The sequence below is a fragment of the Salmo trutta genome, chromosome 4, assembly GCF_901001165.1.
Source record: "Salmo trutta chromosome 4, fSalTru1.1, whole genome shotgun sequence".
Classification (NCBI taxonomy): Eukaryota; Metazoa; Chordata; class Actinopteri; order Salmoniformes; family Salmonidae; genus Salmo; species Salmo trutta.
Window position 1 is genome coordinate 17,450,456 of NC_042960.1, and position 23,204 is coordinate 17,473,659.

Here is a 23,204-nt window from a genome sequence, read left to right on the forward strand (position 1 = left end):
CTACAGACCCGTAGCACTCACGTCTGTAGCCATGAAGTGCTTTGAAAGGTTGGTAGTGGCTCACATCAACACCATTATCCCAGAAACCCTAGACCCACTCCAATTTGCATACCGCCCAAACAGATCCACAGATGATGCAATCTCTATTGCACTCAACACTGCCCTTTCCCACCTGGACAAAAGGAACACTTATGTGAGAATGCTATTCATTGACTACAGCTCAGCGTTCAACACCATAGTACCCTCAAAGCTCATCACTAAGCTAAGGATCCTGGGACTAAACACCTCCCTCTGCAACTGGATCCTGGACTTCCTGACGGGCCACCCCCAGGTGGTGAGGGTAGGTAGCAACACATCTGCCACGCTGATCCTCAACACTGTAGCTCCGCAGGGGTGCGTGCTCAGTCCCCTCCTGTACTCCCTGTTCACCCATGACTGCATGGCCAGGCATGACTCCAACACCATCATTAAGTTTGCAGACGACACAACAGTGGTAGGCCTGATCACCGACAACGACGAGACAGCCTATAGGGAGAAAGTCAATGTCCTGGCCGGGTGGTGCCAGAATAACAACCTATCCCTCAACGTAACCAAGACTAAGGTGATTATTGTGGACTACAGGAAAAGGAGGACCGAGCACACCCCCATTCTCATCGACGGAGCTGTATTGGAGCAGGTTGAGAGCTTCAAGTTCCTTGGTGTCCACATCAACAACAAACTAGAATGGTCCAAACACACCAAGACAGTCGTGAAGAGGGCTAGACAAAGCCTATTCACCCTCAGGAAACTAAAAAGATTTGGCATGGGTCCTGAGATCCTCAAAAGGTTCTACAGCTGCAACATCGAGAGCATCCTGACTGGTTGCATCACTGCCTGGTACGGCAACTGCTCGGCCTCTGACCGCAAGGCACTACAGAGGGTAGTGCGTACGGCCCAGTACATCACTGGAGCTAAGCTGCCTGCCATCCAGGACCTCTACACCAGGTGGTGTCAGAGGAAGGCCCTAAAAATTGTCAAAGACCCCAGCCACCCCAGTCATAGACTGTTCTCTCTACTATCGCATGGCAAGCGGTACCGGAGTGCCAAGTCTAGGACAAAAAGGCTTCTCAACAGTTTTTACCCCCAAGCCATAAGACTCCTAAACAGGTAATCAAATGGCTACCCGGACTATTTGCATTGTATGCCCCCCCCAACCCCTCTTTTTGCACTGCTGCTACTCTCTGTTTATCAAATATGCATAGTCACCTTAACTATACATTCATGTACATACTACCTCAATTGGGCCGACCAACCAGTGCTCCCGCACATTTGCTAACCGGGCTGTCTGCATTGTGTCCCACCCACCACCCGCCAACCCCTCTTTTACGCTACTGCTACTCTCTGTTCATCATATATGCATAGTCACTTTAACCATATCTACATGTACATACTACCTCAATCAGCCTGACTAACCAGTGTCTGTATGTAGCCTCACTACTTTTATAGCCTCGCTACTGTATATAGCCTATCTTTTTACTGTTGTTTTATTTCTTTACCTACCTATTGTTCACCTAATACCTTTTTTGCACTATTGGTTAGAGCCTGTAAGTAAGCATTTCACTGTAAGGTCTACACCTGTTGTATTCAGCGCACATGACAAATAAACTTTGATTTGATTTGATTTGAGTTACATTAGAAGTGCCCATCCAAGAAGGCTCAAGATCATTGGCCACAGATAAAATGACGTCAAATCACGTTATACCTACAGTAGCTTTGATTGGACTGATCGTGTCAACATCATACTTTCAAATTCTTAGCTAGCAGTCATCATCATGAATCAAGTCGACAATCTACTAGCAAATACATTTTAATCCTTGTCATATGAAGATAAATAATAAAGAGAAATTATAGATAAAACATATCGGTGCTCATCGGCCATAAACATTACACAACAAGTTGGAAATCGCAAATTCAACAATGAGTGGTTGAGAAGGAATCAGTGGCTAACTGCAGGCATTGCAAAGCAATCATTAGCCTGCTATTCAGTGGAGTGGCTGTGTGGTCCCAAGTCTAAGATTAAGGGTCTCTTTTCCTAGTTTAAAATGATAAACATTCAACATTGGCCATGCTGTCAATCAAGCATGATTTGTGCCGTGCACAAAACAACTGTTAACTCGGAACTGCAAAATCTGACTTTAGTGAGTTCAAAACAACTGGGAACTCGGGAAAAACGAGCTACGACTGGGAAAATACGCTTTGAACTTTAATCCAACTCGGAATTGTACATTCGGAACTCGGGCCTCTTTCTAGAGCTACAACCTGAAGATCACTGACGTCATCATGATTATTATTTTTTTCTTCTTCCCAGTTGTCTTAAAAGCACCATAAATCCAGAGATTGGCAGACTTTGATGACAAAGTTTGATGACCTTCCTGTTCAAGTGAGCACAGCACAACAAGGTGAATCCAAAAATGTATTGTATGCTGCTGCATAAATTATGTAATATGCCAGGGAGATATGTACACTGTAGCTAAGAAAGTAATACTAAGTGTATGTTGTGTAGTAAGCTGTTAGTAGCCCATGTGCCTCACCCCCCCCCCCCCAAAAAAAAACAATGGCCTATTTTCACCTCTTAATTTCTCCTACTGTTCTGACTTGGTTGTGCACATGTAGCCTATAACCTGTTTTTGATTAATGTAATCATCAAATATTGTAAGAGCTTTCATTGTCTGCTTATATACCCCATTTATTTATCCTACGGTTCTGACTTGGTGTACATGGAGAACACTGTAAGAAATTACATTGTTGTTGGGTAATAAACTAGGTGGCGCTAATGAGCACAATAAAGTTGCCTCAGCAGTTTAATTCAAAGTCAACTCTGATGAAATCTTGGGAGTTCTTGCAAGGGTAAAACATTACTCTCAGCAAGAAAACGTCTTTAAAATCGCTGGTAAATTCAGAAAGAGACAAAGACAGCCATTGTTTCCCCTTCTTCCAGTTACAGTCAGTTACCAAGCTAATCAATTCTTCTCCTAGAAACCGGTAAGCATTAGGCAACAACTATTTTTTTCATCCTCTCTCCTCAGACGAGTCCATTGCGTATATATGTAGGGTTGGATCTTTACCGTACTTCCAAGGAATAAGCATTCTAAGCATATTCCCTTTAAAACGACCCTACCATTACCACAATGTATGGATGTTAATTCTTTGTTATATATGAGCTAAACAATATACGAGCTAAGCATATCGTTTAGTAGCTTGTTGTTGTATGTATTTTCTCCATCCCTCCGCTCTGAAGCAATGGGAGTGGCTAGAATAACCTTCGGGTGAGCTAGTGGAGAGAACCAGAGAGCGAGAGAGGGACGGAGAAGACTAGTTGATTGTTAACATGGCGGAGACCGTGCTCTCGCTCTTCGACTACCGGGAACCACCGACCCTGGACAGCGACGGAGAGGGAACCAAACCGCCGCCGACACCTCGGGGGTGAGGGTTTTAGTCAGTTAGTTAATTAGTAGCCATAGGTATTTTTCTGAAGTGACTGTGTGACAGCGCGAGCGAGCGAGATGGTGTGTGTGTGTGTGTGTGTGTGTGTGTTGAGCTAACGCTATATTGTAGGCTGAAATTAAAGTTGTAATACATTCGTTATTAACTTATTCTGCGTGAGATATTGTGTGAGAAACCCATATAAATTATAGTATAATGTTCATTAGACTATAATTCATTTGTTGCTACCCACTTCACAAAGCAGCTTGATAGGGGTGTGTGTGTGTGTGTGTGTGTGTGTTTCCGCGCGCGCGCCCGCGTGTACGTGTGTGCGAGAACTGTACGAGCTAGCTAGCTAATTTAGCAACTTCTGTACTTGTGTAGTTAGCAAATTTTTGTCAAGTGTGAATTGTATGTGAATTACTAGCTAACACTAGCCAACCAACGAGTTATCAAACGGTACTAGTAGATAGTAAACAGAAGTAAACCCAATATAATATATTTGTTCGTTTTTGCTATGGTGACTTGTTATATATGCTACCAGAGCCTCTCTCCCTCTGTGTGCGTTTGTGGTTGTGTGAGAAGAGAGAGCTCTCACACACACAGGGAGAAGAGAGAGCGTGAGAGAAAGGAACGAGCACTGTGTGTGTGTGTGTGTGTGTGTGAGTGAGGGGAGGGATGGGGGAGTGTGTGTGCTAGAGAGAGGGGGAGGGAGTGTGTGTGAGCAAGGGGGAGGAGTGTGTGTGTGTGTGTGTGTGTGTGTGTGTGTGACAGAGACTGTGTGTGTGTGTGTGTGTGTGTGTGTGTGTGTGTGTGTGTGTGTGTGTGTGTGTGTGTGTGTGTGTGTGTGTGAAAGAGAGGGGGAGGGGGAGTGTGTGATAGAGAGAGGGGGGATGAGTGTGTGTGTGAGTGTGTGTGTGTTGGAGAGAGGGAGAGTGTGTGCGTGACAGAGACAGTATGTGTGTGTGTGAGAGGGAGGGGGTGCGTGTAGTGTGGAGAGACTGTGACAAAGAGAACAAGAGTGTGTGAGTGGAATGAGCACAGTGTGTGAGAGAGGGGGGGGGAGTGTGTGGTGTGTGTGCTAGAGGGGGTGGCATGTGTGTATGAGAGTGTATGTGTGTGTGTGAGAGAGAAAGGAGGGGAGGAGTTGTGTGAGTGTGTGTGGTGTGTGTGTGTGTGTGTTTAGGAGAGGGAGGGTGTGTGTATTCATGTGTGTGTGAGAGAGGAAGAGGAGAAATTGAATAAATGTGTGTGTGTGTGGGGGTGGGTGTAGGGGAGAGGAAGGGGGAAAGTGAAAAGGTGTATTTTTCTGAGATTGTGTGAGAGAAAGGGGTGAGAGAGAGCAGTGTGAGAAAAATTAAATGAGGTGTGTTTTTAGGCATAGAGAGTGTGTGTGAGGAGAGAGCTGTGAGAGAGACTGAAGGACGTGTGTGTACGTGAGGGTGAGCATATTTGTGTAATAAAGGGGGAGTTAGTGTGTGAGGGAGAGATAGAGGGGAAGTGTGTGAGAGAGGTACAGGGAAGGGGAGGGAAGAGTGTGTTGCTTAGTGGGGGAGGGTGTGTGTGTGTGTGTGTGTGTGTGAGGGGAAGAGAGGAGTGGTATGTGTGTGAGTGACTAGTGTGTTTATGTGTAACCAAGAAATGTGGGTGTGTGTGTGTTTGTAGAAGGGATAAAGCAAAGGGGAAGATTGTGTGTGTGAGTGAGAATGTGTTTCTGACTTTCCAGTAGTGTGTTGTCTTCAAAGTAGAAAGAATAATTTAGGATGGTAAGAGACTAATATTTTGTGGTATCATATTTTGTGTGTGTGTGTGTTTGAGAGAGAGATTTGAGTTTTTGGTTAGTTATTTTAAACTGACAGTGAAGACTGGTGAAGAAAAGTGTGTGTGTCTGTCTTTAAGAAATGGAGGGATAGAGTGTGTTTGTGACGAAGAGAGAAGGGGAGGGTGTGTGTGTGTGTGTGTGTGTTACAGAGAGGGGGGAGGGTGTGTGTGTTACACACACAGAGAGAGAGAGAGAGAGAGGGGGAGTGTGTGTGTTTAAAGGGGAGAAAGCAAGAAGAGGGAGGGTGTGTGTGAGAGGGAAAGAGAAGGGGAGGGTGTGATGGAGAGAGGGTGAGGAAGTGTGTGTGTGTGTGTTTGTGTGTGCGTGCGCTTTTGAAACAGAGAAGGGAGGGAGAATGAGTGTCTGTGTGTCTTGGGGAGAAAAAAGGCTGTGTGTGTGTGTGTGTGTGTGAGAGAGAGAGAGAATGTGTGTGTCTGTGTGTGCGTGCCTGTGTGTGTTTGTTCTGGAGGCAGAGGGAGAAGGGGGAGGGTGTGTGTGTGTGTGTGTTCTGCAGGCAGAGAGAAAAAGGGAAGGGTGTGTGTGAAAGGAGGATACAGAGACAAGGTTTGTGTGTGTGTGTGTGTGTGTGTGTGTGTGTGTGAGAGAGAGAGAGAGTGTCTTAGACAAGGGCAGTGTGTTTGCGTGTATGTAAGAGACAGAGGAAAGGAGAGTGTTTATGCATCTACTTTGTTTATGAAAGAGGGAAGGACAGTGTGTGTGTGTGTGTTTGTGTGTGTGTGTGTGTGTGTGTGAGTGGGGGGAGGGTGGGAGTGTGTGCGTGTAGAGAGAATGTTATCCATGGAGGAGGGAGAGTGTGCGAAGAGGATTGCGTGTGAGTGTGTGCATGCGTGCCTTATGGAGACTAGTGTAGTGTGTGAGAGGATGTGTGTGTGTGTGTGTATTAAAATGTATGTGCATGCATGGGCGAAAGAGATGGTGCATGTTTTCTGGAGTGTGTGTGTGTGTGTGTGTTACAGAGAGAAAAAAGTCTAGGAGTGTGTATGCTGTAGATTGTGTGTGTGTGTGTATTCTTTCTATGTGTGTGTGTGTGTGTGTGTGTGTGTGTGTGTGTGTGTGTGTGTGTGTGTGCATTTTGTGTGAGTGTGTGTGTGTGAGAGAGGGAACATGAGACTGTGGGTTTGGATATTTGAGAGAGAGGGAGGGAGAGAGACAGTGAGTGTGTGTGCGCTTGAGCGAGTCTGCCTGCGTGTGTGTGTGTGTGTGTGAGCTCTAGAGAGGGGGGAGGGGTGTGTGTGCGTGCGTGCATGTGAGCTTGGCTGAAGTGTGTGTGTGTGTGTGTGCACATGTTGGTCTTGAGTGAGGACTTGTTTGTGTATTTGTGTGTGTATGTGGGTTGGCAAAGGCGGAGGGCTGTGTGTGTGTGAGAGAGAGTGTGTTTGTTTGTGGGAGAGAGGAGAGGGAGAGATGTGCAGGGATAGGGGAATGGAGAGAATCAATGGGAGGAAGAGAAAGGGAGTGATAGAGTGAAGGACAGATGGAATGGAGAAGAGAGACATCTGATTAGACAGTACTAGAATAGACCACACACACACACACACACACACACACACACACACACAATGTAATATCACCAAGAGAGACACTCCTGTGGACTTACTTCCTCAATCCTGGTTGGGTTTACGTGAACATGTCATGGTAAATCCTAGACTGGCGATATGACGTGGTCATAACTGGTCCCTGGTCAAAAGTAGTGCACTATATAATGTGTGGTCGTCGTGCATTGAATCATGTAGAATTCACAAACACACATAGTAGTAGACAATTTCCCACTTGTCCCACCTGCTGTATTTGAAGACACATAAAGCCATCAAGGAGAAATAAGCAAAATTCCATTGGAACAAATTGGTTAGGAAATACACTATATATATATATATATATATATATATACATACATATATACATACAATTAGTGGATTCGGATATTTCAGCCACACCCGTTGCTGGCAGGTGTATAAAATCGAGCACACAGCCATGCAGTCTCCATAGACAAACATTGGCAGTAGAATGGCCTTACTGAAGAGCTTAGTGACTTTCAACGTGGCACCGTCATAGGATGCCACCTTTCCAACAAGTCAGTTCGTCAAATTTCTGTCCTGCTGGAGCTGCCCCAGTCAACTGTAAGTGCTGTTATTGTGAAGTGGAAAGGTCTAGGAGCAACAACGTCTCAGCCGCGAAGTGGTAGGCCACACAAACTCATAGGACAGGTCCGCCAAATGCTGAAGTGTGTAAAAATCGTCTGTCCTCGGTTGCAACACTCACTACCGAGTTCTAAACTGCCCCTGGAAGCAACATCAGCAAAATAACTGTTCGTCAGGTGATCCATGAAAGGGTTTCCATGGCCGAGCAGCCACACACAAGCTTAAGATCACCATGCGCAATGCCAAGCGTCGGCTGGAGTGGTGTAAAGCTCACCGCCATTGGACTCTGGAGGTCCCATGTGCTCAGTTGGTAGAGCATGGCGCTTGCAACGCCAGGGTTGTGGGTTTGATTCCCACTGGGGAGCAGTACGAAAAAAGTATGCACTCACTACTGTGTACTACTGGATAAGAGCGTCTTCTAAATGACTACAATTAGGAACAAATGCAAATTGGGCAATGGGAACAAGTTCTCTGAAGTGGTGGATCACACTTCACCATCTGGCAGTCCGACGGACAAATCTGGGTTTGGCGGATGCCAGGAGAAAGCTACCTGCCCCAATGCATAGTGCCAACTGTAAAGTTTGGTGGAGGAGGAATAATGGTCTGGGGTTGTTTTTCATGGTTCGGGCTAGGCCCCTTAGTTCCAGTGAAGGGGGAATCTTAATGCTACAGCATACAATGACATTCTAGATGATTCTCTGCTTCCAACTTTGGGGCAACAGTTTGGGGAAGGCCCTTTGCTGTTTCAGCATGACAAAGCAAGGTCCATACAGAAATGGTTTGTTGTGATCGGTGTGGAACAACTTGACTGGCCTGCATAGAACCCTGACCTCAACTCCATCGAACACCTTTGGGATGAATTGGAATGGCAACTGCGAGCCAGGTCTAATCGCCCAACATCAGTGCCTGACTTCACTAATGCTCTTGTGGCTGAATGGAAGCAAGTCCCCGCAGCAATGTTCCAACATCTAGTGGAAAGCCTTCTCAGAAAAGTGGAGGCTGTTACAGCAGCAAAGGGGGGGACCAAATCCATATTAATGCCCAAGATTTTGGAATGAGATGTTTGCAGAGCAGGTGTCCACATACTGTAGGTCATGTAGTGTATGTAACCTAAGTGGAGGTATTTACCAGGCTAGAAAGGCTGTGGTACTGTACTACACACACACACTATAAGCCACTGTACTGTATGTAAATCAGTTGTTGCTAATGCCTCTTATAGCTCTACCATTACAGACCATTCTAGATAATGTTAATTACCTCACACAATGGGGAATGGGTGAAACCCATTTAAAAGAAGGCTGTTACTTTAAGAAAGAGCAACTAGGCCCAAGCTTACATGAGTGACCATGCAGACACACACAAGAAAGTGCAGGCGCGCGCACACACACACACACACACACACACACACACACACGTTATCACGAGTCCAGATGGAGAGCGAGGGGCAGATCAATACAAAGACAGCGAGTCTGGTTGATATCTCTGCTCAAAGAGTCTCTCTCTCTCTCACTCACACACACACACACACACACACACCTCACGCACAAACACACACGCAGTAATGAACACTTGAGAAACCAAGGCGCTGTCTTCCTATGGCCTAGTTTTAAGAGCCTCCAATGTCATGTAAGGAGAAAATAGAAAGAATTACAGAAAACAGCGTGTGTGTGTGTGTGTGTGGAAAAACTGCCCTAAATCACACTGATCCAAAGCCAGTTTCTAGTGCTTGGATTTGAATGGTTACAGCTAGGATTGAGGCAAAGAAAGATTAGCTCAGATCAGCTCCTAGTGTATCCTTCTGCTCTTACAAGTGGCTTTACGCTATGGCTAGACTCTGCACCGTAGTCACAGATCTTGGTTAGTTTACCATCCCTGTATCCTGAATCCCTAGTAGTGGAGTGAAACTCAACACAGACCTTGGATCAGTGTCTTGTATTGTGGCTTGTGATTCACAAATGTCCCTTCAACACCAATTTACCCAGTCAGAATTTGACCCAATTCTGCCCAGTCAGCATTCAGCTTTTTCCCCAAAGTAATTGCAATTTTACTAATAAATAGTCTAAATCAATCCCCAAAAATGTATCAATGATTCAGTTGTTATTGGTTGAAAGTAATTGGATACAGAAATTGAGACTGGGTTCCTATTGGTGATCATTGTATTGATTGCTTTTCCTACTTGATTGATGTGAACATTGGTCCGCCTGGGGCATTGATGAAATTGATAGAATCTCTCTCTCTCTCCCCCTGTGTGTGTTCCACAGACGCGGTTGTGGGAGGAAAAGGAAGGGAACGCCGGTGAAAGTGTGCGACCGAGTCTTTGTCACAGAGGATGAAGAGGACAGCTCGGAACACAGCTACTGTCCAGGTGTGTGTTTGTCCTATATTGATGATTCTTGTGTTGACACGTGTGTGTGTGTGTGTGTGTGTGTAATAGTTGTGTAGTGTGTGTCCTTGTGAGTGTATGCATCCAGGATTGTGTGTGTTATGGGTGGAAGAGGGGTGTGTGTGTGCGTACTGACCTATATAAATGTGTTTGTGTTCGCGTGCGCGAGTGGTGTGTGACGTGCATATGCGTTCAGGTGGGGGAAAGGTTGTGTGTGTTCTTCCGTACGTGTCAGTGTGTGTGCATTCGTGCATGCGTGTCTGTGTGCGTTTGCGTGTGTGCTCGTGTGTAATCCTTTTATAATCTTCTCTCAGGTGACGGTAAGGAGGCTGCAGAGAACAAACGACCAACACTGGATGGACCATGCTACATCAATGTCCCTGCTCAGATGTGGTGAGTGTGTGTGTTTTTTGTTGTGTAAAATACAAAACATTAAGGACACCTTCCTAATACTGAGTTGCGCACCCCTACCCCCCACCCACCCACCGTATAAGGTGTCGAAAGCGTTCCACAGGGATGCTGGCCCATGTTGACTCCAATGCTTCCTACAGTTGTGTCAAGTTGGCTGGATGTCCATTTGGGTGGTGGATCATTCTTCATACACACGGGAAACTGTCGAGAGTGAAAAACCCAGCAGCATTGCAGCTCTTGACACAAACCGGTGTGCCTGGCACCTACTACCATACCCCGTTCAAAGGCAATCTTTTGTCTTGCCCATTCTCCCTCTGAATGGCACACATACACAATCCATGTCTCAATTGTCTCAAGGCTTAAAAATCATTCTTTAACCTGTCTCCTCCCCTTCATCTATTCTGATTTGAAGTGGATTTAACAACTGACATCCAATATGGGATCAAAGCTGTCACCTGGTCAGTCTGTCATGGAAAGAGCAGGTGTTCCTAATGTTTTGTATTGTTGCGCTGTTTTGCGTGGGTTAGCTGTGGGTGTGTTGCAGTGTGTAATTGAAAGTGTGTGTGTTAGCTGCTATTTTTGCTGATTTTGTATACATAGGTCCACGTGTGCTGATCTAGCTCCCTCCATCCCCTTCTCTCTCTCCCCCCCACCTCTCTTCCTCCCTCCCCCCTTTCAGCAGTGGGTCTTTAGAGCTGGGTGAGGAGGGATCCAGCGGGGGCAGGGGGGCGGCGGTGATGTACCCCCCTCCTCCAAACTGCCGCATCCGCGAGGTACACTGTGGGAGCCAGGTGCGTCTGGTCGTCATAGCGATCCGAGACATCACCAAGGGAGAGGAGATCACCGTTGACTACAGCCTGACCGAGTGGGGAGACAACACTATGGTGAGTAACCATGGTGACATACCTGGGAGAGCCTAAGTAACTGTTGCCGTGGTGAGTAACCATGACGATGTACCTGTTAGAGCTTAAGTAACTGTAGCCATAGCGATGGCTGGTACAGATATAACCTGGGATATAGTTAAAGTCAAATGCAGTTTACCCATCTTTCTATTTGGTGAATAGTGTTTTCAACGAACGACTTACATTTCACATGTCACATGCAGTGAGCCAAATAACTACAAAATAGTTACATTTTGAATCGACAGAATGCCACAATATCCATGATCTGTAAGTACTGAAACTAGCGATTTACGTTTACTCTGGTTAAATAATCCTCTTTTTCTCACAGAAATTGAGTAATTTTGGTTGGGCCATAATACATGGGTATCTGGGAATTTTCACCTTGGCTGATTACTGTATTTGACAGATTTTTGAGCACCACTGTTATTGGTTTGACCGTCTGATTGACAGCACTGGGTGATAACAATGGATGTTAATGGAGCCTATATTCCTCCAGGGTTTCCGTGGTACTGTGTCTCCAGGGAGATATGAGTGTCTCTCCGACCCTGAGAACAACACTATCAAAAAGGTAAAAAAAGACACCTGTTGCCTACATACGCCTACTATGTTTATACAACACTTAATACTATACTGATGTGCGTGTTTTATATGTCTACATTCCATACACCTGTCTACTATACCCTCAACTCACTTTCCTTATAGGATTCTAAGCGTTGTAATATACTAGTGTTGCCCACTCAATGCTCTAAATGGACACTCCTCATTCACACACCCACCGTTGACAGACACTCTAAACCAGTGGTTCTCAACCCTGGTCCTGGGGACCCAAAGGGGTGCACATTTTAGTTTTTGCCTCAGCACTACACAGCTGATTCAAATGATCAACTCATCAGCAATGCTTCAAGCTTTGATGATTTGAATCAGGTGTGCAGTGCTAAGGAAAAACGAAAATGTGCACCCCTTTGGTTCCCCAGGACCATGAGTGAGAACCACTGCTCTAAACAGTCTGACTTATGTCACTTGTCTGTACTCTACTCACACAACTGGCTCAAACACTACTCATCTCTCGCTCTCAGGAGGAAGAGTCCGTGCCCCCCTCTCTCTCAGCCCAGGACTACCTCACCCCTTCCTGGCCCCTTTCCCCCTCTTCCTCCCCCCTCTCCCACTCCAATGCCAGCGACTCGGATCCCCAGAATGAGGGGGGCGAGGACGGGAGTCAGAGACGCACACCTCGCCGCCGCAAACGCCGCCGGACCACCACCCCCTCCAAAAAGAGGACCACCCCTCACCGGACGTCCCCAGGCCGCCCTCCCCTCTCTACTTCATACCGCCCCCTCACCTTCTCCCCCCCTCCCTCCTCCTCCACCTCTTCTCGCCCTTCTCTGTTCAAATCCCCTGCTCCGTTGGGGCCCAACACGACGGCGAACATCAGTATTAACATCGCCAGGGGGGTTGGCATGGGCGTGCCCCCCCAGAAGCTGAGCTGCGCTTACTGTGGGCGCCACTTCCGCTCACTGGGGCGCCACCTGGACAAGCACCACCCCAACCAGCCCGAGATCCGCGCCGCGCTTATCGAGCGCTTTATACCCCACCTGGCGGCCGCGCACGCCGCACACCACGCTCAGTCCGAGCAACAACCTCGGTCATCATCGGCGGCGTCTGGAGCGGAGCAAAATTCCCACAAGCCACCACAGGGGGGCGCCGCAGCCGCCGCGCTCTCCCTGTCTCCTCAACGTCCCTCCGCCACCACCGCCCAGTCCCCTTCCTCTGCCGTCGGGAGAAACTCCTCCCCCCTGGTGTTGACTCCGCCCCGAGGACGCAGTGCCGTGGCCGTGTCCGTTCTGAAGAGAAGCCCGCCTCCGGTGGCTGTGACCCCGCCCAGAAAGGCGGGACTGCGCAAAGTGAAGAAGGAAAAAGAGGAGGAGGAAGAGGAGAACGACCTGGTGGAAGTGGCGGTGGTGAGGCCCAAAGAAGAGGCAGAGACGGCTTGTCCCCACGTCTTTCAGCAGACGCCCAAAGAGGTGGAGCGGCTGCCTAAAGAGGATGAAAATGAAGAAGAGGAGGAGGAGAGCGGAATGATGGAAGATGACAGTGGAGCGGAGGAGAAGGAGAAGGAGTTGTTGAGGTGAGTGCTGTGGGGGGGTTGGTACTCCGTTAAAGGACTACCTAAATGACAAATTCACCTCATCAAATGGATAGTGAGAAAGTAGTTCATCAAATGGATAGTGAGAAAGTAGTTGATGTATCAGCAAAGTGCCAGCAAACTGAACTGCTGCTTAGCTTCTGCATTGGTGGATGTAAAACAGTAGGAATGCTTTTAGCATGCTCAAATTAGATTGGTAAAATCAATCAACTGAGACTGACTTAAAAGTAACTTCAAACTGCTGATGTGATGTTATCATTATAATAAAGGTAATGAGGATAGCAGATACTTTGAAAACATTTTCCCCTGTTGTATTGTGCGTTGAATAAATGAATAACTGACACCTGCAATTGAAACGAATCTCTCTCCCTCTCCTTTCCCCCTCTCTCTTTCTCTTCTACCCCCCCTCTCCCTCAGTTCGGGCCGTCTCCACATGCTACCCCTCCTCTCCTCCTTGTCTTCCCTGGTTCTCTACCTCCGCAGGCTCCAGCACTCTGCCTTCCTCTCCCTGTCCCGCCAGCTCCAATCCGCCGAGGCCTGGCGCCTCCTGTGCCACTCCTCCCTCGCCCTGCTCATCCTCTACAACCGTCGCCGCGAGTGCGAGGTCTCCAAACTGGTCATAGCCGAATACCGCGCCCGTGTCACCCCCCAGTGCCCCGTGCCGGTGCCCCCCGGTGCCCCGCCCGCCCTCACACCTCTGGAGGCATCGCTTTCGCCCTTTGAGCGTCTCGTGCTTCCGCATTTGCCTCGAGTAGGTGTCCAGGGAAAACGAGGAAGAGTCCAGCCTCTTATCCTGCCACCGCACTGCGAGCCGTGTCTGGAACTCCTCCTCCAGACCAGGCAAGATGTCGGCGTCGATCCCCAGAACCCGTACGTCTTCGCCCGGCCGTACCACTCTCCAGCCACCCCCCTCCGGGGCACCGACCTCCTCCGGAGCCTGGCCCGCTCCAGCGGCACCCGGAACCCCCGCGCCCTCACCCAGACGCGCGTCCGGCGCCAGGTCGCCATCTTGACGCAGCTGCTATTGCTCGGCGAGGGGGAGGAGCCAGGACAGCCGGGCGGGAACGCCATAGAGCGCCTGGAACACTTCCTGGAGCGCGAGTACCACGTGACGCAGAGCTGCGGCGGGATTGGCCAGGACCCAGGGCTGATGGGTAGAGTGGGGCGCGTGGTGCTCTGCGGGGAGAGAGACGGCGTGCTGTTCCGGGGGATGAGCCTCCACCACATCTGTCTGGAGCTTGACGGTAAGGAGACACTGAGGATTGACATATACGTCAGACCTGACTAGTCAAGCTAGAAGTGGAGTTATTTTTCTCTCCTTTACTGTGTATTAAGTGAGCTTGATTCAACCTGCTTGATATAATGGAACGGATGGAACAAAGCATGATGACCGTTAGAGAAAGGTTAGCTCTAGGTCAAACCGATCAGACTATTCGTGAGAAGACCGATTTTCGGGATGTCTCACGGTCTGACAAACACCACTCCGGCTCTGCCACCTTTCACTGCAGATGTGGAAGTGCGACATCGGCGGATGCGGTGGATCTCTAGCTTAAACTGACATTTTGATGGGGACTTTGTTTATGATGTTAATTAGTGTGAGGCGGCAATGCGCCAAATCGACTCTAGGGGGTTAAACAGTTTAGCGTCGTCTCACGATGATTGTTCATTTTGGACTGCCCTTTAGTATGATGAGGACCAGCGCTGTAGTTAAAGTTGAGGAACATGTACATGTATTTGACCCTTCTCTTTCTTCCCCTACAGTGATGTCAGGTAACTCGGCCGACTCGTACTCGGAGGGCGACTCTGACGGCGAGGGGGGGAAGGAGAAGGGCGAGGTGGCCCCTCCCAGCCTGCTGATGGTGAGGAAGGGCAGGACCAATGGCAGGACGCCGCGTGCCAGGAAACTCAAGGTCACGCCCTCCTCCGCATCGCCCCTCTCCCCCTCGCTCCCCGGCCGCAGGAGAGGCTCAGGTGGGCCCAAATCAGGTGTGTGTGTGTGTTCACTCCAAAGACGTCTACACAGATCCATCCCTGTGTGTACTAACCCACACTCTCCCCGCACAGGCAAACGCGGCGTCCTCAAGCGCCCGTGGTCAGACGCGGAGCGCGCCGCCGTGGAGGAGCACCTGACCTCCAACATCGCCGAGCTGCGCGTGCCCGCCAAGGCCGACTGCGAGCGCTGCCTTCAGAGCTGCCCGCTGCTGGTCACCAACAGGCGCGACTGGCGGGCCATCAAATTCTACTGTCACAACCGCATCCAGCTGCTCAAGAAGAACCAGCGGCGCGAGGACGACGGGACGCCAATCATGGTGTGCTGAGAAGACTGATGGACAGACTGAGAGATTGATGGACGGACACGACAACAGCTCCACAGTATCCACACTTGCATACTACATAGAATGAAGGAAGCCAAAACAGAGGAGTGGTCAACGCCGTAACATTACAGCAGTGCTGATGGTCAACTCTGTGGTGCAACAGAGTTGACGCTTAAGGAAGCAATGTAGTGGGCGTGTGTTCGAAGTGGTACGCCAATGTGGGTATTGGAACGTAGCCTACATCTCATTAAGCAGGTTTCCATCCAACCTTTTAATGGCAGAAAAGTCCATGTCGGGTCAAAAATGTCACGACAGGCCTGATGGAAACAGAAAATGTTTCGATAAACTTTCCAAATGTCAACAAAACAAAATACGCTAGAGAAGGAGGGATCTTTTTGTGTGGGTAAAATGAATTACACGAGAAATGTCGGTGGAAATGCTTTTATGCGCAAATATTGATATAGAAACCATCATATCGAAAGTGCAAGGTGATGAGCTTGATGCTCCTTTACAAGAAATATCCAGGGTCTTGTTCTGGTGAAATGATCGATGCTTGGCTGCCATTTGACAAATGAAAATAATCTCGCTCTTTTGGCCATAATATTCTCATCATGTAGGCTATGCGTGCGCCTGCGCGATTTTCCAATACCAGACTGGGCAGACTCATCACAACATAACAACACTTTTTGTGAGAAACCCATCCGTAGAGTTGAAAATTTGATGGAAACCCATTTAAATTATTTTTTATTCGGTACACGGGAATTCAACAGCAAAAGGTATTTTTATGTGCACTACATGGTCGCGCACATTCGATTTGATGGAAACATTTCTGGTGGGAAAATGCGCATATTGTTTTTATGCAGATTTTTGAATATCTGTCACCAATTGGATGGAAACCTAGCTATTGATACCCTTATATATAGTCCTCCGAGACAAAGCGAGGGAGAGACTGGGAGTGAGAGAATGAGTGACTGTGTAGGAGTTGCCACAACCTGTGTAGTATACAGTGTATATGGACATGTTCATTTTGTTTTCTCTCCAAAACGAGACGAACAATGTTAATGATGATGACGTTATAATGATGATAATGTTAATGATAACACACCACAGATTGTTGTATTCAGATTTTCTGGACTCCAGTGTTTCATGGGTGTTTTTGACACTCAAGTGTTGTAGGGACGTTTCTGAACACAAAAAAGCTTGACACTGTTAGAGTTTGAGGCTGTAGTGTGTGTATTTCTAGTGCTGATAAGATGTTATAGGGTCTCCCAACACCCAGTCCTGGAGAGTGCATGCTTTAGTTCCAGCCCAGCCGTAACTCACCTGATCAAACTAGACCTGACTGAAAGACCATGCTTAGTTCATTACTTAAAACGGGTGTGTTAATAGTGCTGGGCCGGAGCAAAAGCCTGCACCCCAGGAGCGGAGCTAGAGAGACCCTGGGTTAGAGTGAGGGGGGGAAAGGAAACGCCACCATCAATGTGAAGTTTCTTTTTGGACTACCTAAGACACTATAGTCAGCTTGGGGCTTTTCCGCTCCCGTCAAAATTGACACTACAAGACAGCAGTTGAATACTGCTTTTGCCTAAAATACACCAAGTATATTCTTGTTGTTGGCATCTTTCTTTTATTTTGAGCCTGTTGCACATGCGTTTTCTTAAAAGCGATTTAAAAAGGTGCATTAGCCCGTCGGGCCATTCTTCTGCGACGTGCAGAGTTCCGTATTTAACTTGGCTGTGTTCTATGTTACTAAGTGGGGGGCATTTTTCAGAAGAGTGAGCATAGCTGAATACTATGCCACATTATATACATATATATATATTTTTTTTTTTTTTTACATGGTGTTGTTGCGTCGTTTGTTGATCGTTTTGTCTTTTCAGACTGACCAGTGTAGCTCCAGTCTTTTTTAAGCTACTCTAGTCTACTCTAGTCTATGGTTCATTGCGGTTAGATGATGGGCTGCTTGTAGCTCTAGTCCAGGTTGTTGGTGTGGCTTGCTAACTCTTAGGCCGGCATTCAATCCGATCATTGGTAGCTATGCGTTATAGCGCGCTTGACATTTTAAAGGTCATTTCCGATTAAGCCAACACATGCAGTTTACCATGCACAAGGTCTCCACCAACGCGGGAACATTGCCTTTTAAAAAAGTGTATTGCGGAAGAAGCGCGGTCGGGTTGAATCCCGGCCGGAGCCTTCTCAGCTTTAGCAAGTCGCACTAACGCCCCGGACCAGAGCTAGGTTTCTTTTGTAGGTTAATCAGAGCGCCAAGTAACCCGACATCTTGTTTTATTGGAATAAAACCACCCAACGCCTCTCGACAGATAGTTGAATTTATTTAACATAATCACATATAATCTTACATTGTTTCACGCTATCATCTTGCCAGCTTCAGTGTACATAAAACAATATGATCGTTACGTAAACTGGTTAGGTTGTGCTATCCGTAGCTTATTTGTTCATTTGCGAGTTGGTATTGTACATAGGCCTATGGTTTTGTAAATATTCACAGAAACACATAAAGGGGAAAAACTACACAATGGCTTGGTTTGTTTGTGTTATGTTTTATATAAGTCTGATGGAAAGTTCAAGTCATATTTCTGAAATATGATTCTTTCAATGCACTAACAATGGATGCGTCCCAATAATATATTCTTTCTCCTGAAGTGTACACTTGTTTACTAGTTACCACAAATCTAAAAACATTGAATTGGTGGATGCATGGGCTAGTGGGAGTTTCCACAATATTTATTTTCAAATTTCCTTTAATCATGAAGGAAAGTGAACAGGTGCACACTTTGAGAGGAAGAAGAGATAATTGGGACATAATCCAAAATGTTAACTTCCCAAGTGAATCCCATGGGTGGAGTGCTTTATTTTTCCACACCATACAGTTCACTAACTAGACCACCAGATGGGAGTGTTTCCCTGGAATCAAACAGAACTAGACCTGCATTCATAAAGCATCTGAGTGTTGAGCTCGGATCAGGTCCCCCCCTCCCCCATATCCCATGTAATCGTATTCATTTTGATGTAAACAGAAAAACTGACCCTACTCTTGTGTTACTGACTTGTTGCACCCTCGACAACTACTATGATTATTATTATTTGACCATGCTGGTCATTTATGAACATTTGAACATCTAGGCCATGTGCTGTTATAATCTCCACCCGGCACAGCCAGCAGAGGACTGGCCACCCCTCATAGCCTGGTTCCTCTCTAGGTTTCTTCCTAGGTTTTGGCCTTTCTAGGGAGTTTTTCCTAGCCACCGTGCTTCTACACCTGCATTGCTTTCTGTTTGGGGTTTTAGGCTGGGTTTCTGTACAGCACTTTGATATATCAGCTGATGTAAGAAGGGCTATATAAATACATTTGATTTGATCAGCATAGCTGCTCTAGGGTTTATGAATATGGGCCCTGACTTGTAGGATAGTATACTATCTTACCAGGTATTAACTTCAACAACAAAATAAAGATGAATCCAGATGAAAGGCTTTATGCTATATAATACTTCCAGAAAAAAATCTTACACCAAGGGGGCAAGATTCAAACGTATGACCTTTTGGTCCCTATCTTATGGCCTAGTCCACTGCACCAGCAGGGGTGAGTGCACCAGTCTTTTTTTTTTTTTACTCATATTTCAAACCGGGAACATTGCCTTTAATTGTCCATCGTGCTACAAAGCTGAATTTCCGCGATACGGATTGATTGGAGCCCTTTGAAACGTATACAGTTAGATTATAAATATTATTAGTAAAGAATGTTAGGTAAGGTTGTAAACAAAAGTTGCAACCTGGATACGAACTGGCAACCTTGCAGGTCGCTACCTGCCACCTGTTAGGCCTATTTATTTATTTATTTTACCCGTAAACTCCTAAGTGCTGCCCACTGAGCTTTCATCCAAACAATTACATTAGATCTGCCCATGAGGCTGAGCTTCCCTCAGAACAAGAGTGAGGCCTGGGGGTGTATTCATTATGCCAATTCTGGTGAAAAACATTTCCTAAACGGAAGCAAACCTAACGAAACGGAGAGGGACCTAACCTGAATTTGACCAATATAAACTCTTGTTTTGCTCTGTTTGCTTCCTAAACGGTAATCTGTTTCCGTAATGAATACGCCCCAGGATTCAATCCAAGACCTGTTATAGAGCAGCAGAAATGAAACTCCTACTTCGCTAGACTCATTCTCGTCATCAGGAAAATTCTATTTATGGGGGTGGAATCGTAAAATGTATATGTAAGGTAGTAAAAAGAAATGTAGCTAGTTGTGCTAGGAATGCTATTGATAAAATAAGTAGTATGTCGTTTTTAAATGTGTGTACCCAATTGAGAAAAGGCCAATTAATATTTCCTCCATTCCTTGTGTCTTCTCTCCTCACCTCCTCAAAAGCATTGGAGGGAAAGATCCAAGGGAGGGGTTTGATTCTTCTCAGCCATTGCAGTTTGTACGGAGCCAAGCAGGCTGTTCAGAAAGGCAGCCAATTCAGATTTTTTTTCCCCCTCCGCTAATTGGTCTTTTGATGATCTGATGTAATTGGTCAAAAGACTAATTAGTGGAAAAAAGATCAGAATTGGGCTGCCTGTGTGAGCACTTCAACTGGCTTAACCTAAACCGTTTCCTTTATCTAGTCCCCTACCCTCAAGAACAAGTGGTCATGACATTCTATGGAATCTTCACTTGTAATTAGTGCTTATGACATTCCACAGAATCTTTACTTCTTTCAGTTTCTCTCACATTTCTGTAAGAGCTCCAAAGCTAAAAATACCAACATTACTACAAATGTACCAGCTTAAGTCAACTTGATTACTAGACATACTTGAAGTTAGAAACAAACATACATATTTTTGATAGATGTGACCACTACTGCTCTTCCACATTTTCTAACCGTAATTTCTATTGTACCTTCTGAAATATTGACCCTTGTTACAAATTTATGAAGTGTTATGCACCCTACTATCCATAATCAAGTAGCCTGCATCTACTACTACATAACACTGACATGACTACACTCAAACTAGCACACAACCCATATCTATGTGTAACAATTGACTACATTTAACAATACATTAGCCTACTGTACTACCACTCTCCTTGTCCACTTAAAATGACTACGACTATGTAGTGCCAGTCGAACATCCTTTCAATCATCACTCACCCCCTGGTGTTTACTACTGTATCTTGTTCTGTGTTGACTTGCAGATGGAATCTATATGGAATATGCTGCTACAGTTTTTATTCTAGTATTTACTTAGTCATACAACAGCTACAACTACCACAAAGATCTTACAGATTGATGTAGAACAGCTGTGTTTTTGTAATGAACATTATGTGCAGTCATCACCCCCAAAAAATCTACATCATTAAAACTAGGGTGGCTTGGGCCTTAACATGGACTGTGAACAGAGACAGAATGGTGAAAAACAAAGACTTTAATAATATGATCAGCAGGCAAATGTATATGGAAAACACACAAAGCAGAGCTATTACCATTGCTATCTTGGCTGCATGGAGAGCAGTGTCCTGGCCCCTCAAATCTTTGTTCAGGAAGCGGCGCAGGTCCTAATCCAGGGACTTGTCATCTCCCGTCTGGATTACTGCAACTCGCTGTTGGCTGGGCTCCCTGCCTGTGCCATTAAACCCCTACAACTCATCCAGAACGCCGCAGCCCGTCTGGTGTTCAACCTTCCCAATTTCTCTCACGTCACCCCGCTCCTCCGCTCTCTCCACTGGCTTCCAGTTGAAGCTCGCATCCGCTACAAGACCATGGTGCTTGCCTACGGAGCTGTGAGGGGAACGGCACCTCCATACCTTCTGATCAGGCCCTACACCCAAACAAGGGCACTGCGTTCATCCACCTCTGGCCTGCTCGCCTCCCTACCTCTGAGGAAGCACAGTTCCCGCTCAGCCCAGTCAAAACTGTTCGCTACTCTGGCACCCCAATGGTGGAACAAGCTCCCTCACGACGCCAGGACAGCGGAGTCAATCACCACCTTCCGGAGACACCTAAAACCCCACCTCTTCAGGGAATACCTAGGATAGCATAAAGTAATCCTTCTAACCCCCCCCCCCCTTTAAAAGATTTAGATGCACTATTGTAAAGTGGTTGTTCCACTGGATATCATAAGGTGAATGCACCAATTTGTAAGTCGCTCTGGATAAGAGCGTCTGCTAAATGACTTAAATGTAAATGTTGAGAGCATCACTGCTAATAAATCAATCAGAAAACTCACTTGCAGCAAAGTCTTTTTATTTATTTTGACCCCCATTTTCTTCCCAATTTCAAATGTTGTCTTATCGTTACAACTCCCCAACGGGCTCGGGAGATGAAGGTCGAGTCATGCGTCCTCCGAAATGGCAAACCGTGCTTCTAAACACGGGAAACACCGTTCACCTGACAACCGAGGTCAGGCTGCAGGTGCCCGGCCCACCAGAACGAGTCGCTGAGCGCGATGAGCCAAGTAAAGCCCACCACCCTGGCCAAACCCTCCCTTAACCCGGACAACGCGGGGCCAATTGTGTGCCGCCCGACGGGACTCCCGATCACGGCCAGTTGTGATATGGCCCAGGATTCAACCCGGGTCTGCAGTGATGCCTCTATACTTTGGGTTAGATCAGGGATTCCCAAACTCAGGCCTCGGGACACCAAGGGAGGCACATTTCGTTTTTTCAAATAATCAACTAATCATCAAGCTTTGATCATTTGAATCAGCTGTGTAGTCAACATAGAGAAGCTAACTTACCATTTATCTAACTTTTCATCTAACTTTTCAATCTCGATTTTTGCTTTCCTCGTGTAAGTTAGCTGCCTTAGACCGCTGCACCACTCAGGAGGCCTGACAATTTTGAGTTTTACTCTCCTGATTGTTGTGCCACACTCCCCAAAGGCTGCCTTTCTCCAGGGGAACTATACCAGACCTCCTGGTCTAGAGCGTACTCTGCAGTGAGGCGAAGCGCCTTGCTACAGAATTGGAATGGGATGCGTGATGCTCCATACCTGTTACAGCTAGGCTAGCGTACATTTTAGGAATTTTTAAATGACCTGTTCTTGGCGATACTTTCTTCTTTCTAGATTCAGAAGAAAAGTGTATCTAATAAAATGTCTGTCCAGTTGGTTCTCCAAAAACATGAGAAATGTCAGAACGATATTAAATCCACGTTTTGAATCGAGTGAGGAGTTCCCTCGTCATTTTAGCTTCCAGACATCTTGCATTTCCCCAACATCTTCGCCGTAACAAGTTGTTTCTATGTGTAGATGACGGCGCGTCACACAGTGCTGTGCGACCAAAACAAAGATTGACGCTGTGGTGGTGGTGGTCCATGACAAGTCCTCGGTGATGTGAACGCTGAGGAACTTAAGACGCATTTCCCACTTGATAGAAAACGTGTAATTAATTCATATCTTTCTGAATTTCTCAGGTTTTATGAGAACCCCCCCCCCCCCCAGCAACTGTACACGGACATGTATAAGATACTTTCTTCGTTCTCGAATCGGAAGAAAAGTATTGCCAAGAACAGGTTAATTGAAAAATTCCTTTCTAAAATGTACACTAGCCAAGCTGTAACGGTATGGAGCATCACATATCCCGTTACAATTCTGTAGCTAGGA

At 46.7% G+C, this 23,204-nt stretch overlaps 1 protein-coding gene across 2 annotated transcripts; it reads left to right on the top strand.

The window, feature by feature from the left end:
* The first annotated feature begins 3,004 nt into the window (after window positions 1-3,004).
* LOC115191944 (uncharacterized) lies at window positions 3,005-18,136 on the top strand. 2 transcript variants are annotated; one of them, XM_029749995.1, is made up of 10 exons: window positions 3,005-3,021; window positions 3,278-3,462; window positions 9,705-9,808; window positions 10,141-10,219; window positions 10,917-11,121; window positions 11,636-11,707; window positions 12,216-13,264; window positions 13,700-14,526; window positions 15,044-15,253; window positions 15,347-18,136. In XM_029749995.1, exons 2-10 carry the CDS (start codon window positions 3,368-3,370, stop codon window positions 15,598-15,600), a joined length of 2,895 nt encoding a protein of 964 aa, XP_029605855.1. In that variant the 5' UTR covers window positions 3,005-3,021; window positions 3,278-3,367; the 3' UTR covers window positions 15,601-18,136. The 2 variants fall into 2 exon arrangements, with proteins under 2 accessions (XP_029605855.1, XP_029605854.1); XM_029749994.1 differs by lacking the exon at window positions 3,005-3,021 and having other exon boundaries at window positions 15,044-15,268.
* Window positions 18,137-23,204: the final 5,068 nt, after the last annotated feature.